This window comes from Rhinoraja longicauda, chromosome 17, assembly GCF_053455715.1.
Source record: "Rhinoraja longicauda isolate Sanriku21f chromosome 17, sRhiLon1.1, whole genome shotgun sequence".
Taxonomy (NCBI): domain Eukaryota; kingdom Metazoa; phylum Chordata; class Chondrichthyes; order Rajiformes; family Arhynchobatidae; genus Rhinoraja; species Rhinoraja longicauda.
The window spans coordinates 8,735,276-8,757,582 of record NC_135969.1 but is presented as its reverse complement, the minus strand read 5'-3'; the positions used below and the strand labels follow the sequence as shown (position 1 = coordinate 8,757,582).

The window sequence follows — 22,307 nt, the reverse complement described above, 5'->3', positions numbered from 1 at the left end:
GTTGCCAGGAATTGATGGCCTGGGATATATGGAGAGGTAGGACAGGGTAGGACTTTATTCCCTGGAGTGTTGGAGACTGAGGTCACTATAGAGGTGTATGAAACCATGAGAGGCATACATAGGATTAATGCACAGTCTTTTTCTCAGGAGCCTGGAATCAAGAAGTAGTTGGCATAGGTTTAAGGTGAGATGGAATAGATTTAATAGGAAGCCAAGGAGCAATATTTTTACACAGGTAAATGAAATGAGCTGCCAGATGAAGTGGATGAGCCAGGTACAATGACAACATTTAAAAGATAGTTGGACAGGTACATGGATAGGAAAGATTCAGAAGGATATGGGTTGAATGGGGGAAAAGGGATGAGTTTAGGTGGGCAGTTGGTAGGTGTCGACAGTGGAGCCGCAGTACCTGTTTCTGTGCGAGATGACAATTTTGAGCATTATCTGTTATTTCTGTTGTACCACTTTACTGATGTGAGATGCATTTAGTGTTTTACTTTCATAATAAACTAATACAAGTTAATGTAACAATTGTGCTGCTGTGGAAATTGAATACATTTTCTTCCCCAAATCAGTTGGTGTCCCTGAAACAGCTATGCCTAGAATTTAGGGGCAGTGGAAGCAGCATGTAAATGGACAAAATAAATTTGCACTCTTGGTTAAAGCCACTTTAGTGATCCTTCAGAGTAGTAGTGTGGGATGGAACAAAATCCTATTCTAAAATTTAAAAATCGTATTTATTGGAGCAAAATAACTCAAGGTATTAGCTAAATAGTTTATTTGGAGTGTTCATTATCTTGTCTACTTTGGTGAATTGATATTTCAGCTGGCTGGAATTATTCATGACATAAATGTAGTAATACAATGATTCCTATCAATCATTTCAATTTTGGACACTTACCCTCTGTTGGTATTTTTGTCAGGAGATCCAACACTGGGGTAACAACTCCTTCTTCACTTACAAGTATTTTCCAGAAAATCTTGAGTTCAATCCTGCGTGAGAAAGGAAAAAATAATGGTCGGTGCTTAAGAACTTTGCAATTGTGGCCTGGATCCTGCTTATTCTGAAAAGCTTCCTCTGCTATTTTTGTTCCATATATACGAGAAGCAACCTCATGGTTTCTGTTATTGTGGAGGCCTTGCGACTGAGGGCCTTGATTATCTTAGGCCATTCTGAAACCACCCGCTCCCACACACACTGCTTTCATGACCTTTTTGTTGATCACTGCTGTCAAAAACCTTTGAAATGTTTTAAGATCCTCTGAAGGTCAGTTATTTAAACATTGTAATTAAATCCTTTGAATGCATTTTTAAAAATTACAACAAATGAATTAATCTAAAGGGTAAAGCTGTTCCATTCAATTGAATGGGATGTTCTACATATCCATCTACTAGTCGATAGGATATGCAGGCATGTGTTCTCTGTTGGATGCAGTGGCCATTCAAACAGACTCGTGTAGAGGACTTGGCCAGCAGGTTTCCATAGAACAGTCAGAAATAAGTAGGCTTGGACCAGTTTTTAGTGACTCTAGAGAGCAGTGGAAAAAGCAATGCCCACTAGATAAGCTATATTAACATCTGAAAAGTATTAACATTTTGCAGAGAGAGCTTCCAAACCTCCTTTATGGAACTAATCAAAACAACATGAACACCAGACCATTTGGTACACATCATCAATTCATTAATTGAAAATGAGAACACTTCATGATTTAGATAAACAAGCTTTAACAATGCAATGATTTTAAAAAATAGGTTAATTTATTGAGTGAAAAAACAAGCCTGGAGGAACTGAGTGGGTCAAGCAGCATTTGTGGAGGGAATGTACAGATGAGATTTTGGTCAGGCCCTTCAGATTGTAGCAGTAGGGGAGAGAAAGCTGGAAAAGAGGTGGAGTGAGCTAAACCTGGCAAGTGATGGGTGGTTACAGGTGAAGAGAGGTGAGTGGCTGGGTGGAGTAAGTGACTTGGAGTCAAATGTAACGCCTGAAGGAGGAATATTGAGTGAAAGGGGAGAGGAAAGTGGGGTGATAAATGGGAAACATGGGACTCGGGGATATAGGAGGGGAAAGGAGCATGATGACTAGGGCGGTGGGAGGAATGTGTGCAGTTCGGGGTATTACTTGAAATTGGAGTATTCAATGCTCATGCCATTAGGTTGTAAACCGTCTGAGGAGAATATGAGATCCTATTCCTCCAGTTTTGTGATGACCCCTCTGTGGCAATGCAGGCAGTCCAGGACAGAAAGGTCAATATGTGAAGGGGAATTAAGAGTTCACAGTTGGGAGATCCAGTGAGTCTTGGTGGACTGAGCGCAGGTGTTTAGTAAAATAGTTGCCTAGTCTAAACTGGGGCTTGCTGATGTAAAGAAGGCCACACTGAGCATCAAATGCAGTAGATGAGGTTGGAAGATGTGAACTCGCCTGGAAGGGGTGCTGAGGTTCCTGGATGGAAGTGAGTGAGGAGAAGGTAGGGGCTCATTGTAGGGCAAATTACCTCTGGAGGGGGAGCATTAGGTGGGATGGGATAAGCAAACCAAGGAGTTACAAAGAGTGGTCTCTGCAGAAAGTGGAAAAAACAGGAAGATGTGATGGCTTTAAAAAATTTCCCAAATTTGACCAATTGTGGTCCCAATGTGTTCTCTTTGATGTTGGCGAGATCAAGCGAGCCATAAAAACACTTAACTGCATTTTTAAAATTCAAATTAAGTATAAAATATGAAACTTGGGAGTATATAAGGAAAATAGCAAAGATGCAATTATGGGAAAATAGAGGAAGGAAAGGGAACAGCATCAGGGATAGATTAGAGAGCATAACCCCTAGTATGGATTCGTCTGTAGACATTTACTGCATAAGCATGAAGTTTCAAGGGATTTCAGAAGTGCTGCTTTGTATTTTCTTACATTTAAGATACAGTATGTGCAAAGGAAAAGAACTTCCTCATTTTTGCAAATTAATATTTTAATTAACATCATCATATCAGTACATGTATAGTGAAAATAACATTTTAAAGTGCCACAGCAAACCAGAGTAACCTGGTTCAATGATTAAATCGTATTTGTAGTAACCACTGTGGGAACTTAAGCACAGGAGTTGGATACTTTGCTGCTTAATCACAGTGCCATGTTCTAACTGTATGGCTGATCTTTGACCGAACTCCAAATATCCATCTGTATATGAAGTGTTTGGAAAATTAATTTCCATAAATGCCAAATAAAACCTTATTTTTCCAAACAGAAATATTTCCTAATTAGATTACTGAAAGGCTTGTCTTTTTTTGAAGACACTCAGCCACAGATAATTTAACCAGTGGAAAGTTTCTTTTCTAGCTCAGATTTTCCCCTTACTATGTCATATTTTAATTAAATTCTTGGGAAACTATCAGAGTTTGTAATATCTCACCTTAATTAAATCTATAAAAATGTAGGGAATACACCATGCGTCTAAGCTGTATTCCTTCCAATATTATTATGTTTTCTAAGGGATGGGGTTAGTATAGTGCTCAAGATGTGATCCAACAGGAACATTGTACACCTGTAGATTACCTTTATTGTTTTCTGAATCTCTGTCACTGAAGTGCAGCACCCCACTGACTTTTTATTTGATTATTTTCTGCAGTTGCACATAGTTTTTGTAGTCCTAAAGTGTTTACATTGGAAATTAAGATAGAAGCAAAACTAGGCCATCATGCCTCTCTTTAGTTAAGATCTTCTCAATGCAGTTTTCAAGCACTATCTTCAGACTTTTTTAATGACAAGAAATCAAGATCTGTGATCTTTAATTAATCTATTGGTAGCTTCCCCAAAAGTTCAACGCCATCTGCCTGAAGAAATTTATCTTTATCTGTTTATACATTTATGGTAAAACTGTCTTTCCTGATCCTGGACTTCCCTGGCTAGGCTTGTATACACTGGAATTTAGAAGGATGAGAGGGGATCTTATCGAAACATATAAGATTATTAAGGGGTTGGACACGTTAGAGGCAGGAAACATGTTCCCAGTGTTGGGGGAGTCCAGAACCAGGGGCCACCGTTTAAGAGTAAGGGGTAGGCCATTTAGAACGGAGATGTGGAAAAACTTTTTCAGTCAGAGAGTTGTAAATCTGTGGAATTCTCTGCCTCAGAAGGCAGTGGAGGCCAATTGTCTGAATGCATTCAAGAGAGAGCTTGATAGAGCTTTTAAGGATAGCGGAGTCAGGGGGTATGGGGAGAAGGCAGGAACGGGGTACTGATTGAGAATGATCAGCCATGATCACATTGAATGGTGGTGCTGGCTCGATGGGCCGAATGGCCTACTCCTGCACCTATTGTCTATTGAATCTAGCCGGCCAACACTTAAAATAATTTTGTAAGCTCCAATCCAATCTCCCTATATTTTTCTAAACTTGTGTGAATATACTTGCATATTTAAGTTCTCCTCGTACACAATCACAAAGTGCTCAATAAGATAGTTTTATATGTCCAATATGGATAACATTCTTTGTCAGTTTTTCCCATTCACTTATTAACCTACATATTAATAAATTGCTTCCAATCATTGTTGTCATGTGTACTCTTGGATGTATGGTTCAAGCATAATTTAAGTCGTCAATACTGCGAGTAGTTGCCGATACCACACATGCTTGTAGATGCCAATAATCACATCCTATAAATTAGAGTGTCTGTCTCTTAACCTACTTTCACTCACACCAATCATTTATTTTCTATTTCCTGGCCAGGCCAGAAATTGAGCACAATTCTTAATACCTCTGGAAGTCTACATTGGGAAGTTCTGTAGAAATTTCTCTGACCACTATTTATGCCAAATCTCCAAAATTCAGTTAGGTTCTCAATCATGCATGCTTTCTCAGATCTGGTCTATAATTTCCTGAGTTTCTCTTCTCAATCTTATTAAGATAACCGTGGTGGCACGGAGGCGCAGCGATAGAGTTGCTGCCTTACAGCGAATGCAGCGCCGGAGACTCGGGTTCGATCCTGACTACGGGCGCCGTCTGTACGGAGTTTGTACGTTCTCCCCGTGACCTGCGTGGGTTTTCTCTGGGATCTTCGGTTTCCTCCCACACTCCAAAGACGTACAGGTATGTAGGTTAATTGACTGGGTAAATGTAAAAATTGTCCCTAGGGTGTGTAGGATAATGTTAATGTGCGGGGATCGCTGGGCGGCGCGGACTCGGTGGGCCGAAGGGCTTGTTTCCGCGCTGTATCTCTTAATCTAAAAAAAAATCTAAATCTAAAATGAACATGAACAATTTACCAATGTAAAGGTATGTTCTAAATTAATAAGTGTGGAAGATAATAACTTGGGTATTCCTTTAAAACCACAGGATGGTGACCACCTGACCTTCGGGATTTATTAGTCTTTACTGCTACTGTGCTAATAATAAATTTGGTGATAACCAGTGCCATATTCACCATTATTTCTGCTGAATATAAAGCACGCTGTCCTCTTTCTCTGCTGCATATATATTAAAAACTCGTAATTATTCTCTGTGCCTGCTATTTCTCTTTTTAGTGCCAATTATCAACTTGAGGGTTCCATTGCTGCTGCCTATCTTTTTCCAAATATGGTAGTATTTTTTGTTTGATTTTAATGATTCTTACGTGAATTCTTGCAAATTGTTCCCTGTCTACCCTCTTTGTTGCTGTTGCCTGGATTTCACCTTAAGTTATTTGTATTTCTATGTCATCAGAATTTGTGGTATGTTTGTGGTATATGTCATGATATATGCACCATACCATAATGTTAATGTTAAAATACCAACTATGTAGTTAAACAGTCAAAGAGGGATGCAGCTTGGAAACAGGCCCTTCGGTCACAAAGTCTGTGCTAACAGATCATTCACCTATTTACACTAATCCTAAACCGTGCCATTTTTCTCATATTCTCATCAATTTTCCTCGGATTGTACCAACCATCTATGCACTAAAGGCAATTTACAGTGGTCATTAAATGTGCCAACGTGCATGACTCTGGGAAGTAGAGAGAATCAAATCATCTGGAGGAATAACAGTCACCGAGAATGTGCAAACTCCACACAATCAGAACCTGAAGTCAAGATTGAACCTGGTGCCTTGAGCCAGCAGCTCTGCTCACTGCAGCATGGTTACTCCAAATTATTAGCAAATTGCGCTTCCAACCTATTAAAGAGGACTTACCCAGGAAGTTTGGAGCATTTAAGGACCATGTATTCCCCACTTGATCCTTCTGGAAGCTTTACAACTTGAGGGTATTTCTCCTAGGAAAGAAAAAGAGTTTATATATTGAAGCTGCCTTTTGAGAGTCATACTTTGTGGTTTAGTATTCAAATAACATATTATTTAGAAAGCATCATAGGCCCATCTAATGAAAGGGCAAAGGATAACACTGGAAAATATTGGCTCCCATTTTACAACCATTTGGTTGTAAACCAGTAATTAGCAAATAAAACATGAGATAATTTGACCGATACTTTGAAAGCAAGTTGAATTTGACATCTGCTGCCAAGAACTGCACTTTAAGTGGTTTGAAGACGCAGAATAGTAATCTTTTGCCACATCTGGAACATTCCTGGTAAACATTTCTTGGTTATGGATCTTAAGTCCTGGAGGCTCTTCGGAAGATAGACATGTGGCCATTGTGAAATTAACTTTGGTATCTCACTCTCCAACTATGATTTCATTTGACCACATAGAATTTACATTAAAAATACCATGTGTATGTTAGCTCTCTCAAAAGCAATTTAATCATCAGTTGGAATACAAGTGGTTATTTGCTGGTGACATGAGTTTACAGTGAATCTCTTAGGAAAAACAAACTATGATTTAGCTCAATAGTATGGATTGGCTTACTGCCTTAAATTTAACTTAAGTTCTCCCAAAAGTTTCATAAAATCAGAAAAGAAAGTGGCACAAATTTAAAAGTCCACCATAAATACCATATCATCCACACATTAAGTCTAACTGAAATATTCAGTTCGTCTTCCTTATCATACGAGCATCCTTGTCAAGTATTTAAAATTACATACCTTGACTATTAGTACTCAATAAAATTTGAAACTTAACTATCTATATATTATTTTAAAGTCACAATTGTACCTATTATATTTATCTCAGAATGTCACTTTTGGGCACTGTAGATTAACCTTTCGGTCAGTCTTCTGGCTTGGTTTTCATTTTTCATGGGCTATTGAGGACCAAGGCTAAATGAACTATTGTGCTCAAAACCATCGAGTTGGTGAAGATACATAATATCTCAACAACACTAACCAACAGTACTTTTAAAGTAGTTAGCATAAATCACGAGAAACTAGATTTGGCTGCAGCTTTGAAAAATAAAGAACAAACGTCTCTATTTCCTCCAGCTTTGTGAAACAACTTACACAACATATGGCTAAAATCCTATTGTCTCTGATCTGCCAGGATAGAAGTTTGCTTATTTTGTGTATGCTGCAGATGCCTCAATCCATCTGTTTCCCAATAATTGGCATGATTCTGGTTTTGTGCTGGCAAAGCAAATAACCTAATTTTAATCTTGAAGTTGTCTTGATAGCAAGCAGATCAGAGGTTTGAGGATAGTAAAATCAGAGATTGACCTCAATTCTGTGCTGTCTTATCATTTACATATAGAATGCAGGTAGTTCTGCTATAATGCACATTTTCATAACCCGATTTGGTTAAACGCTAGTGATGAATTAAGAAACATTATTGCATAGTGAGGGCCAAATTGGTTATAATGCTTTGAAAACTGACAAGCAGAAAAAAAGTGGTCTTGGATTTAAACAGTATAAGGGAAAACCCTGTTTCTATGTATCCCCCCTGCAGTAATCAGACATCATTGTCTCTTAACATTGCTAAGAGGGTATCTTAGACAGGTGCTACTTTAACCATGCACTGTCATTGAAATTGACATGGGATCATTTCTACTGAGACTTGTGCCATTATAATCTCTATTAAACAATGCAACATAGAGATTTTAAGTATTTTGCCTTGCAGTAACAAAAATTAACTTATTGCTTCTGAAAAGGCCTTTATTGTTTTAAATTATGTGAAAAATAATGTTATTGCGAGTCTCAAACACACTAGCCCCTAACCTCCCTTTCATCCATTGAGACAACTATCTTTATGACACGATTTTTCATAACACATGCTTTCTTAAGAGTACAACTAGCAGATATAGTAGAACTACCTGTACATCATAAAAATGTATGGTATATGTCTTCTTGATTCAGCTGTTAAATAAATAACCCTGTTTAACCCTGTTAAATAAATAAAATTATTAAATAAATAATGAATTCTGTCATGGAACATGGAGCTTCAAAAGAATTTAACTACCAAGGTATAATTCTATTCTCGTGATTCAGCTATTCAAAGAATACCCAAAATAAGGTTGAACTTTTTCACTGTCTTGGCCATGGCCACGATTTGGCATAATTGCCGCATATAGTAATTAATTGTAGTTTGCAGAAGACCCATGATAGGTGAGTTAAGACAAAGCTACACTAGGTTAGATTAACTACAAAGTGGGGAAAAAAGGAACAGCAGCTGGATGCAGCCAATACTGCTGATGCATGGAATATAAAATGCCACATCAAAACAAAAAATATATAAACCTATTCACTTTTATTGAAAGTTAAGAGTTATGCTGATATTCTCAACCTTTTCTCCTTTAAGACGCACCATAATTGCTACTTCTTTGATAATCTGTTTTAATATTTTCTGATGTGGCATGGTGTTAAATTATGTTGAACAATATCCTGTGAAGCACAAATATGTTATTGCTGCATCCCACAAGCTCCATAGATGTTTACTGTACACACACAAGTCTTTCGGTGCCCATCAAGCACTCATCCTACCCTCATTTCTTTTTATTCTCCCTGTATTCACAATAACTCTCCTAGATTCTGATCCTCACCTACACACCGGAGACAATTTACAATGGCCAATTAACCTACCAACCTGCACATCTTTGGAATGTGTGAGAAAAACCCGCGTGGCCAAAGACAGAACGTGAACATTCCCCGCGCACTGCACCGAAGATCAGGATTGAACCTGGGGTGTTGAAGCTGTGAAGCAGCAGCATTATGAACCGCATAAATGTGCTACCCAAACTCGAGTTTGAGTAGAATTTTAAGACGAAAGTTCTTCACAAATTCATAAGTAGATTGAGTTGTGTAAGAAAATAACTGCAGATGCTGGTACAAATCGAAGGTATTTATTCACAAAATGCTGGAGTAACTCAGCAGGTCAGGCAGCATCTCAGGAGAGAAGGAATGGGCGACGTTTCGAGACCCTTCTTCAGTCTGAAGAAGGGTCTCGACCCGAAACGTCGCCCATTCCTTCTCTCCTGAGATGCTGCCTGACCTGCTGAGTTACTCCAGCATTTTGTGAATAAATAGTAGATTGAGTTTATTAATTAAGATCAATGATTTCCAAACTGAAAGATAGTACCTTTTATTTCACCCACTCCCTATACACTTGGGAGCATCTATCATGACTTTGAGGTCAATAAAGGAAGTTGAGTCAGAGCCAAAGTGTTTTAATTTGAGTTGTAAAGAACTTTCTGGGAAAAGAGACCACAATATGATAGAATTTCATGTAAAATTTGTCCGTGCCAGTAATTTACAAAGCCATAGAGCATAGGTTTTAGGTTAAGGGATGGAAGGTTTAGAGGAGATCTGAGGAAATGTTTTTTTTCATCCAGAGGATGGACAGAGAATGGACATATCGTCCAACTGTCACCCCATTTAAGACATTTCTGGACTAGCACTCGAATCAAGCAATTAAAAAGCAATTCGTACAGGTTACGACATATTTCCCCAATGCGGACAAAGCAAATGATATTATTAATTTTACCACTCATAAAAAAAAGTTATCCTGCATATTATCTAGCATCATTCAAGTTGGAGACGCAAGGAACTGCAGATGCTGGTATGTTGAGCAAAACAGAGAGTGCTGGACTGTCAGCGAAGCAGTCGCTGACCCGCTGAGTTACTCCAGTACTTTGTGATTTGCTCATCATTCAAGTTGGGATATAACAAGGCGCAGTTAGCTCTCAATAAACACAGCTCAAAAGAATCATAGTTTAGTCTTGGAGTCAGCGACCCCTCTATATATACAGTAGTTGACTCTTTTCTTAATGATACATGCTATATGCTAAATTATTTATACATGCAGACAGTACTACATGGGGCTGGATTTAAATGGCAATTACATTATTTTTTCTGTTTAAATATCGATACAATTAACTAATACAGTTGTAATAAATGTCTTCAAGGACAATATATCAAGAATCATTTTGGTTTTCTTCTGAAAAATTTGTTTATGAATATCTAATTCTTCTGAAGATTTTTGAAAATGAAGAAACCCTTTTGTTCCCCAGAATATGCATTTTTCTTGAGCAATGAAACACTTATCATACTCTTCAATTTAAGTTACAAAATGATTACACAAGCAATGTATTAAGAGTTAAATTTTGAATGTATCATAAAATGTAGTTGACATACTTTGTCCTGAATGTAACCAACCCACATTTAAGCAGCAAATGTACATATGATTAAAATCTGTCTGTTGAATCCTATAAATTAAACCCAGCTGATTCATGGAAAGCATTGCAAGCACAATTAACTGCTGAGCTGACCATAAATTCCAGTCTTAGAGCCAGCATAAAATGTGATCAAACTGTAGTCCATCTAAATCTTTGCAGTAAATGTTAAACTTTTAGACAATAGACAATAGGTGCAGGAGGAGGCCATTCGGCCCTTCGAGCCAGCACCGCCATTCAATGTGATCATGGCTGATCATTCTCAATCAGTACCCCGTTCCTGCCTTCTCCCCATACCCCCTGACTCCGCTATCCTTAAGAGCTCTATCTAGCTCTCTCTTGAATGCATTCAGAGAATTGGTCTCCACTGCCTTCTGAGGCAGAGAATTCCACAGATTTAACAAGTTCATCTGTATATTATTCTTTGAAAGTAAAATTGCATTTTAAGAAATCTATTCATTAAATGATTTGAATTGACTGAATTACAAAGATTAGCTGAATTGGCTGGCTTCTCTTTATTGACAAACTGTATTCTGCAATTTATCTGAAATCTTTCACTCAAAATCGCTCAAGGAGAAATTACTGTAGTTCTAATGAAATGTGACACAACTTTTCTTTGCAAGGTAGATAGGTTGGGCGGCACAGCAGTTTGGATGGTAGAGCTGTTGAATCCTGAGCTCTGTTGCTGTTGATGTGAAGTTTACACGTTTTCCCTGTGACAGCGTGGGTTTCCTCCAGGTGCTCTGGTTTCCTCCTACATGCCAACGGGTAATTGACCACTGTAATTTACCACTAATGTGTAGGTGAGTGGCAGACCTGGGAAAGTTAATGGAAATATGAAGAAAATGGAATGGGATCAGTGTAAGATTAGTGTAAATGGGTGCTCGATGGTCAGCACAGACCAGCGGGACCAATGGGTCTATTTCCATGTTGTATTACTCTAGAATTATGAACTAGAAAATAGGGCGGCATCATGGTGCAGCTGGTAAAGCTGCAGCCTCACAGTGCCAGACACCCGGGTACTGTCTGTGTGGAGTTTGCACGTTCTCTCTGTGACCATGTGGGTTTCTTCTGGGTGTTCCGGTTTCCTCCCAGATCCCAAAGATGTGCAGGTATGTAGCTTAGTTGGCCTCTGTAAATTGCTCCCAAGTGTATAGGGAGTGGGTGAGAAAGTTGGATAACAGAACTACTGTGAGCAGGCGATCGATGGTTGGCGTGAACTTGGTGGGCCAAATGGCCTGTTTCCATGCTGTAAACTAAAAAGTTAAATTCTAACCGTTACAATTCAAACCATTATTAAGAAACAGTTTTAGTTGTGAGAACCAGATATTGGTGCTCCGTCATATTTAAAGGTATATGAGATGCGGTTTTCTGTTGCTTTCTTACTGCTGCTCTATTGCTCCTCTATGTTGAAGACATGGTCTCCAATCTGGTCCACTCACCCCATCTGCTCTGCTCCTTTCCAAACCTATGCCTAGCAGTACTGCACTACCGTGTTGTACAGTGACAACTTTTCCCACCAGTATTGTGTTGCAGTGTTATACAAATAACAGACCTGCTTCTACTTGTATTGTGTTAAACGTGTGGTCATCTGAATATTGTATTCTAGTGTGACAGACCTGCGCTCACCCAGTACTGTATCCTATGCATCACAGTGACAGACCTCACCCATCAATAGTATATCCCAGTGTTATGGTAGCAGACCTGTGCTCAGCGATGTTAAACCTTAGTGTTATATGGCAAGGAACTTGAAGTTCTATATTGCACTGAAGTTTGAGGTTCTGTATCACACAGTGCAGGATACTGCAGAGGTGACCAAGCAGTATTGCTCGCATTTTATGATAGATATAGAAGGTCTAGACTGAATAGATGGACATTGACTTGGATTTGCACTCAGGTCAAGAAAATCAGACCGGGTTTAATATAGCCCCTGGGTATCTCATCCTTGGGTGTCCTGTCCCAGACTAGTAGGATTCCTGAACCCAAGATAGCAGGACCAGAAAGCTACAACATATGGGATCCAGGTTATTTTGCAAAACTGATCCATATAATTGGAATCGCAATGTTCTACGAACAGATTGTAGACAGAAAGAACTGCAGATGCTGCTTTACACCAAAAAAATCACAAAATGCTGGAGTGACTCAGCAGACCAGGCAGCATCTCTGGAAGACATGGATGGGTTATTTTTTAGGCAAAACCCTTCTTCAGACCAATTGTAGTAGGGAGGAAAAAGCTGGAAAGTGGTGGTGTGGGACAAAGCTTAATGTGCTAGGTGAATACAGGTGGCTGGGTGGGGGGTTATGATTTCAGATGGGTGGTCAAAGGCCAGAGATGAAAAGAAGAAAAAAGGCTGTTGGGAAAAGGAAAGAAGTGGTGAAATGTGAAACCAGAGGAAGGAATATAGGTTGAACGGGATGGGAGGAAGGAGCAAGGAGGATAGTGGGAGATATGGATGGTCATCTGAGTAGGCACAGCAAAGAGAGGGGAGAAAGATCTCTGACACCTCACGTCCCTTTCTCGATCTGTCTCCATCACAAGGGACAGACTACTGACTGATGTCTTCTATGAACTCAGTGACTCCCACAGTTAACTGGACTACACCTCCCACCCGGCCTCTTGCAAAGATCTCATTCCCTATTCTCAATTTTTCTATCTCAGCCTGCATCTGCTCCCAAGATGAGGCATTCCACTATAGGATGTCCTCTTTCTTTACTAAACGGCTTCTCTTTCCCTGCCCCCCGCCCCTCCCCCCATTGTAGATGGATCCCTCACCGGTCTCTCCTCTGTGTCATGGAGTTCTGCTCCCGCTCTCCCGCCCTATGACAGAACAAGGATAGTTCTCCTGATCCTTACCTTTCACCCCACAGCCAATGCATCCAACACACCATGCTTCAACATTTCCACCACCTCCAACATGATCCTAGCACCAGCCAGAGACCACTCCCTCCACACTCCTTGGTTCACCCATCCCTTCACACTCAAACCACCTCCTCATCAGGTATTTTCCCTTGCAACCACAGGAGATGTAACACCTGTCCCTGCATCACCTCCCTCACATCCATCCAAGGATTCAGGTGGACTTTCCAGGTGAGGCAGAGATTCATGTGCACCTCCTGTAACATCATCTATTGCATTTAGTGTTCCCAATGTGGTCTCTTTTAAATCAGTGAGACCAAGCGTAGACCAGTCGACCGTTTCGCCGAACACTGAGTCACTCAGCCTGCCAGCTCTCCGTGTTGTTAACCATTTTAACTTCCCTTCCCATTCCCAGTCTGATCTCTATCCTGGGCCTCCTCCATTGCTCGAGTGAGGCCATACGCAAACAGGAGGAACACACCTCACATTCTGCTTGGGTAGCTTACAAACCAATGGTATGAACAACAAATTTTCCATTTTTAGGTAATAACACATCCCTCCCCCCGCCCCCATCTTCTCTGTGCCCCACCAGATCCGCACCTATTTTTCTCTTTATAGCCCCCCTACCAGTTTCCCTTATATCCCTTCCTCTGGCTTCACATTTCACTCTTCTCTCTTGATCCACCAGCCTTTCATCTTCTTTTCATCTCTGGCCTTTGTCAAGACATCTGCCAATCAAACTTCACTCATCTGTGTCCACCTATTACTTATCAGGCTTTGTAAAGTTGTGAAGTTGGGTTGAGCAGTGGTAGATGGAATTTAATCCAGACATGCATGAGGTAATACATTGGTTTGGCCACCCTTGGAATGCTGTGTGCAGTTCTCATCACCACACACAGAATGGGTGCAGAAGAGATTAATCACAATATTACAGGATAGGAAAAGAATAAACTGATCTGGGCCCAATGCAGGAAAATAGGATTCATGTATATAGGCATCTCAGTCAGCATCATGAGTTGGGCTGAAGGATCTGTTTCTGTGTTGTAAGACTCTATGACTCAATGGAGTAATTAATTGGTCTCTTTTAATTGCCCCTCATGTGTAGGTGAATGATAAAATCCAGGAGGTATTGATGGAAATTGGGAGAAATGAAATAGAATTAGTAGAGTGCTTGATGGTCAGTGTGTGGGCAGATGCATGGCAGATGCAACTGAAGGGCCTCTTTCCGTACAATATGAATTCATGCCTCAATGCACATTAACAAAACAATATAATTTCCTTTGATCTTCACTTAAAACTAATTTTATAATTAAGTTCACTATTCTTGATTTTTGGAAAACAAGAAAATGTTGCTTGGACTCCATCTTATCAAAACCTGTCAACATTTACATTTTTTTTAACCTTCTAGACTCAAGTGAATGTACTTGCGAGCAAAGCACCAAGGCAAATTCCTTGTATTTGGCTAATAAAATTTATTCTATTCAATTCAATTCAATTCAACATAATTTATCCTTAAAGGCCATCAATGATTCCCATGAATCTTTGCTGCAATTTCTCAAAATATTTCCTTAATAAAGAGTGGCACCCAAACTAAACATACAATTAGACTAAGGGTCTATAAATAAGAAGCATGACTTCCTCCTATTTGCATCCAGGCCCCCTTGAGATAATAGCAAAGATCCTATAGCCTTTTGTATAATTTCTACAATAGTCCAGCAAACTTTTAATGATTTTCCATTTGGACTAACAAATCTCTGCTGCTGAACAGTTCCTTATTTCTAATCATGTAGAAAATATTCTGATTTGTCTCTGTTGAGTCCAAAGTGGGTTACCGCATATAAAAATAAGCAGATGAAAAATCTGCTTTTCATCTGCTTATTTCATCTATGTCTCTTACAACATGTGCTTCCATATGTTTTATTTTCTGTCTCTTCTGCCATAGAGTCAGCCACTTGGATATATAACTCTCTTCTTTCTCCAAGTACGCTCTGTTCCTTCCCCTAATTTATCAGCAATAAGTTAAACACAACAGATTACTGAGGAATGTCTCTTGTCACATATTGCCAATTAGATTATGTTCCTCACACAGTCCACTCCATTTCCTCTTGGGATCTCATTCACAACCCATCAATAATCCACCTTCACTCCCATGCCATAATAATTTTTTATAACCATTTTTCATTCGGAATTTGCTAAGACAACTCAGCCATTTAAACATTTATAGAGTTTTTCAGATCTCCAATCATGAAGGTTCATAAGCCGAAAGCGCATTGATAGTTTAAATTGCTGGTTTTTGGAGGAATGCAAGGCAAGTCCTTAATGTCACTGAGCAACCGTCCTCTGGTTGCTGCTGGCCATTTGCGCATACCAACGTGAACCTGCCACAGAAAAGTTACGTAAAGATCCAGGAAAATATTATCACATCAAAATATTAAAACTATATATCAATCAGTGTGTGGAGAATGGGTTTCCAACATTTGGTAAAAGAATACTGAGTAATATGAATTTTTTGGAGGACAATAGCAAGAACAATGCCTAAATTTTTCAGTTATGACAATAGGCTGTTATTTACTTCAAGAAGTATTGGCACAGAAGGGAATTAATTTCAGAGCTTTGGATGTGTTAGTATAAAAGATGATATTCAAATGGTTAGTAATGCCAAAATTGGCTGACAGTTCGATTGGACGAATCATTTTTATTCAGTTTCTGTCTGTGAAACACCAAAAATATAAACTACAGGTTAGAAGAAATTTTTGATAAAATGGTGATGTTTGAGAATGAACAATAATGGAGGCAAACATTGTGGCACATTAGAAAATTGATTATTTTTCCACTGCACTTCTTAAGAGTGGATTGTGAGAAAAATATCATAGATGACCCAGAGAAGTGCGTCAGTATCACATCCTGTCACCTTTACTCAGACAGACGAATTACAGGTCCTTAATGTTGCCTGAACTTGCTCATCTGAAACATTCTTACATACATTTGTGGGATCTTAACCTGATTTTTCTGAAGTTACCATTGCTTTGATCACAGTAAGCCTGAGGTATTTTCTTCACTGTCCTAAATCTGGTTCCATTTAAGTCATGCCTCAATTTTACATTCCCAGACCGGTTTTCACGTTCATCCATAAACTCATTCAATCCTACATCTGTCATCTTCTGCAACTCCACGATTGTCAGTTCTTGGAGCTTCAATTCTGGCATCCTTAGTATATTTGATTTTAATCACTGTACATTTAGTCAGTGGGCCTTCAGCTGGCATGGTTTAGGTTAAGGTTGATTATTGTCACACTTACCGAGATACAGTGAAAAGCATTGTTTTGAATGCTATCCAAACATCATATATATATCATATAAAAATACAATCAAGTCAAACTCAAGTACAATAAATAGAGCAGAGGGGAAGATACAGAGTTCAGAATATAGTTCACGCCATGGCTGGAAATGTTGAGTTTTCCTCTCTAAATATGCCTTGCTATCACTCCTTCCTTTAGATGCTCTTTGTAGGCCACCTCTTTGACCATACTTTTGCCTTGTAGTATAAAACAAATATTGCTTGGTCCAATGTCAAAATTTGTTTAATCATGCCCTAGGAATTTTTCCGTTAAAAGATATTAATACAATTTGTTGTTATGCCATTTGAATAGTAATATGCTTGATTGTATTTTATTGACTTTTTCATATCTACATAAATTATTTTCTGCAATACTTGCTACTGACAAAATACCTTCACAGTGCGGTACATATCTCTGATTCATGATGAATAAATTCTTCACATAAAGCAGCAATAATTACTTTGTGTGGTAGTAAAATGGCTAGCAAGCCAGTGATGCAAGTTCAAATCCTACCATGGGCAATAAATTCTACCGTTGCCAGTGAATCCTAGAAAAGATAGTGTTAAAGTCCATGTATGCCACATCTACCACCTTGTTTTCATCAATCTTCTCGTCAATTTACTCAAAAAAAACCAATCAGATTTATGAGACAGGAATTTCCCTGCACAAAAGCATGCTGATTCCCCCTGAATCTTTTCCGATAGTTTCTCTACCACTAATGCAAGGCTTACCGACCTATAATTTTCATGGCTTTTCCCTTCAATTCTTCCTGACTGCCCTCCCATTTTCTAGTACCTCACCCGGCTAAATGTAATGCAAAAATCTGTTAAAGACCCAGTAATCTCCTCCTTTGCTTCCTATACTCCCCTGGGTTAGACTTCTTTAAGCTCTGGGGGATTTGTCTACTTTGACATAAGACAATATTTCTCACATTTCCTCTTTCAAGGTACGTTCCAGATTATCAGGGTACAGCTCTCTTACCTATCAATTTAGTTTATTGTGATATGTAGCGATGTACAGTGAAAAACTTTTGTTGCGTGCTATCCAGTCAGTGGAAGGACAATACATGATTACAATCAAGCCATTTACAGTGTATAGATACATGGTAAGGAAATTAAGTTTAGTGCAAAATAAAGCCAGAAAAGTAAAAACAAGGATAGTCCAAGGGTCACCAATGAGGTAGATAGTAGTTCAGAACTGCTCTCTGGATATGGTAGGATGATTCAGTTGCCTGAAAACAGCCGGGAAGAAACTGTCCCTGAATCTGGAGGTGTGCATTTCACACTTATATATCTTTTGGCTGATGGGAGAGGGGAGAAGTGGCCAGGGTGCGGCTCGTCCTTGATTACGCTCCCGCCATGGCCTCTGTTTGTAGGGGATGATGGCGTTGAATGGTGTAGCCAGGCACAGTTCCAACGGCGTCTTTAAATCCGCTGACAACACCACCGTTTTCTGCACAAATAACTTGTTCTGCATGCATGTTTGTTGAGAGTATGTTTAGTGGCATGTGTGTGTGTGTGTCGTGTGGGTATATACTGGATGCTACTCTTCAATGTCATCCTTAATAAAGATTATTATTCTTGCTGTAACTTCCATATAGTTAGCACATTTCCTTACAGCATAAAGAGTCATTTCCAACTTTGTCTGAGGCAGCTCACAGAGCAATCCTATTCACAATTAATTTTTCTTGCGACCTATTCTCCCCACATTCTCATCAACTGCCCCAAGGTTCTATCACTGACCTGCACATCACACAATTCACAGTTGCTAATTAACCTATTAATCCACCTGGGGGAGGGAGGGGGGGGGAGGGGAGGGAGGGGGGAGACATGTTCACGGGGAGAATGGTGCCATCTATTTAGAATTTCTACACCGGTTAGCATTGAATCCAGGTCATTGGAGTTGTGAACCAGCACCTATATTACACCCCGGAACACCTAGGTCATTCTATTTATATTTCTGGTAAATTTTCAAGGAAAAGAATACATTTAGACAAATACATTTATAAACATGCAGATTGAATATACTATGATGATCTCTCTTGTGATATTTAATTTATGTATAAGAAGTATTATTTTCAGATATTTCACTGTGCAATGTCAGATAAGGTCTACCTGCATGGATGGCAGTGGATTCCAAACCAACAAGAGAATTCAGATATGATCATAAACTACAAGGGCAAATATTAACCATTTTATAATCTGTTACCTACTCTGGATAATTCCTCTTTCAAATAAAGCTGGTGCTCACAATGCTATAAGTATGAAATTATTTTAATTTGCATGATTTTCCAAGTAGTTATCCTCCATTTTTAAGAAAAAGAAAACCCTGCCTATTTCATCTGCTTTTTAAATAGACTCAGTTTTCTAAGCAAAGTGACAGTGAACCACTCTCAGTCTGAAGAAGGTCCCAATCCAAAACGTCACCTATTCATTTTCTGCAGTGATGCTGTCTGACCCACTGAATTACTCCAGCTTTTTGTGTCTATCTTTGGTTTAAACCAGCATCTGCAGTTCCTTCCTACACAATAGACTATTAAATGTGGCTCACATGCTCCACCCTTCTTCCAACTCATTGGCCGATGCAATGTTGGCAAGAAACAATTTGTCCTCCACATTTCCATCTATAAATAAAAATAAGCCTGCTTGTCAAGGCAATGCTATAACCATGCCGAAAGGTCAATATGACCTGACCACAGAAATCTAAGATAAGTTCCACATCCATGGCACTGGATGCAATCTAATAGCCCTTGCACCCTTTCTTTAATTGGCCAAACCATTGTGGAGCATGAAAAGGGAAGTATCAGTTGTCAGGGGCTCGATTGATGGGTTCATGGGGAGAGAGAGAGGACTGGCACTTGAGAGCTAGGCCCCAGCTTCATTTTTGTGTAGGAAAGAACTGCAGACGCTGGTTTAAATGTCACCATGCCACTCCACCCCAGTGCTGTTCAATGCTGTTTAGTCACTAAAAACACTCCAGGTTGATTCAGGTAAGAAGTGAAAAGAAAGATGGGCTTGCATCCAGTTGATTCTGCAGCGAGAGATTTGGGGAGGGAGAAATAATTGGCCAGAAGACTTCAACGTTTGCAGAGGTCTTTTAGAAGAACAGTCACTGATTAAATATATACATAAAATCAATCCCAGTCAGTTTTAATAGTGTGATCATTCCCCACCTCCATTTCAGACAATACCCACTTTATAAGGCAGGGTACATTCCAAGAAAATGGTCTGTCCCACGATTTTCCATAATGCAATGCATGCATCAAGAAACATGAGTTGAAATGGTTAAAAAATGTTTATTTATTTTTGTTCCACATAAATTGAAAACAGGCAATTCGGCTCAACTTGCTCATGATGACTAAGATGGCCCATCCACACTCGTCACACCTAGGGTTGCCAACTATCCCGTATTAGCCGGGCCATCCCGTATTTTGGGCTAAATTGGTTTGTCCCGTATGGGACCGCCCTTGTCCCGTATTAGGCCCAGGGGGCACTGTCGGCCTGGGCGCTTTAGGCCCGGACACTGTAGGTCCGGACAGTATAGGTCCGGAGGCCCGGGCGCCGCCTAACGGAGGTTGCATAGCAACCTGCCTCCCGGCTCGGGTGGCCGCCATTGGTGGAACGGGAGCATGTGGCCGCTGGCTGGGTGAGGTCACCTTGCCACTTATTTGGGAGTTGAAATAGTTTGCACCCCTAGTCACACCTGCCCTCATTTGACTCATAAACCTTTCCTATCCATGTACCTGTCCAAATGTCTTTTACATGTTGTTATGATAACTGCCCCAACTACCTCCTTTGGCAGCTCTTTCCATATCCCACCACCCCCTGTGTGAAAAAGTTACCCCTCAGGTTCCTATTAAATCTTTCCTCTCTCACCTTAAACCAATGTAAAGAATTGAAACTTGGTTGTTGCCTGCTCAAGGTTAAAGCTTGTATATTCAATGACATCTATATTCAAATTGTTCTAGTTACAGACTCAGTTAGGCTTGCCAACTGTCCCATATTAGCCGGGACATCCCCTATTTTGGGCTAAATTGGCTTGTCCCGTAAGGGCCAGCCCTTGTCCCGTATTAGGTCCGGGGGTGGGGGAGGGCGCTGTAGGCCCGGACGCAGTCTAACGGAGGTTGCGTAGCAACCCGCCTCCAGGCCCTGGCATCCGCCAATGGCGGAGTGTGGGTGGGAAGAGTCCTGTCCCATTCCGGTGCGGGGATGTTCAGTGCGTTGGGTAGACGGTGGCGGCTCTCCCACTGACGGCCCTTGGGGGGGGGGGCCAGAGCATGTTGCTGCGCCGATGACGCTGGACCTTGTGTGGCGTGGGGAAGGTGCTGAGCCGGCCAGGGAGAGGAGGGGGTATGGGGGAGCCGAGGGCAGGCCCAGCGCCAGGCCCAGGTCTTGGTCTCCACCTCCACTAACGCCCGGCCTCACCACCGCTGCTGCTGCTGCCGCCTTTCCCCTTGGTCCATTTCAGGCTCACGGTTACCCAGTCACGTCCAGGCCCAGGCCCAGGCTCTGGCTGCTTCCCCCGGCACCAGGCCTGGCTCTCCCGCCACTACGGAGCCGGCAAACCCGCCCCCAAGAGACAAGCGGCTGAGCCCTGCTCGTACCTGAGGGCAAGGAGGAGGGCAAAGAGAAAGCGGGGGCCCGTGCCGGGTCACAGCCCTGACCACGGCAAAAATACTGTGTAAGTTCTGAACCGGGCAAAGTAAACTAAACTGCATCACTGACAATGGCATCTGGAATCAGTCTGAGCAAAGCAGGAAATGGATCTTGATTTTTATGCAGAAAAGACATTGATTAAAATAATGTAGATATATATGGAATTTTTATTCTACAAAAGATAACGAATTTAATAAAAGTTTAAAAATCTGGAAAAAAATGGTGGCCGCTGGCTGGGTGAGGTCACGAGGGGCGCGGGGTGGTGACATCACCTTGTCTCGTATTTGGGAGTGCTATAGTTGGCATCCCTAGACTCAGTGGACCAATTATTTGCTTTGACTAAGTTACACAAGAAAACAACAAACACACTGAAATTTTTACTACAGAAACCACCGTTTTGATTTACATGATCACCAACCAATTATAATGAATGCACCCTTTAATTAGAGGTAAGTATTCGATGAATACTACCAAGCCGAAAAGATAACATTCCATGTTTAGGAGCTCACTGATCAGTTCACTGATAAATGATTAAAAGCAGTAATTGCAGTCTTCAACTTCCCTTTGTAATGATCTATAATTTTTTTTTAAATTTATCTTTAAAGTTAAGCAAACCAAGTTTTAAAAATGCAGTGCATCTGCTTTTAACATTTGTCACTACTGAAATTCTTCAGACGTTTGTTTGTACTTGGCTCTGATCAAACTAAATTAACAAAGGCTGCAAGAAGTGCTTGGCCTCACGTAATGACTGAAGAGTTGTGGTAATGTACTTGTTGTTCTTTTGTGTTTAAAATGCTCTTTCCATTTGCGGCCTTTGGGTTAGTATTCCCGAATTATTTGATGGTATTAGATTTCAGGAAATAACTATGTGTGGATATGCCTCCAGTTAGCTGTTTTTGTAGCAGGACCTAAGTTTATAGCTTGCAAAAATAAACTCAAAACGA

General features: G+C 40.3%; 1 protein-coding gene across 2 annotated transcripts in view; it reads right to left on the bottom strand.

Annotated features, from left to right (window-relative positions):
- The window catches only part of cenpp (centromere protein P), a 211,202-nt gene that overhangs the window by 1,129 nt on the left and 187,766 nt on the right, over positions 1-22,307 (bottom strand). For both annotated transcript variants that reach the window (XM_078414026.1, XM_078414027.1), the window contains exons 7-8: positions 6,152-6,231; positions 902-993 (exon numbers count right to left, since the gene is read on the bottom strand). In XM_078414026.1, coding sequence (XP_078270152.1) covers positions 902-993; positions 6,152-6,231 — 172 coding nt within the window. The remainder of the gene's footprint in view (positions 1-901; positions 994-6,151; positions 6,232-22,307) is intronic.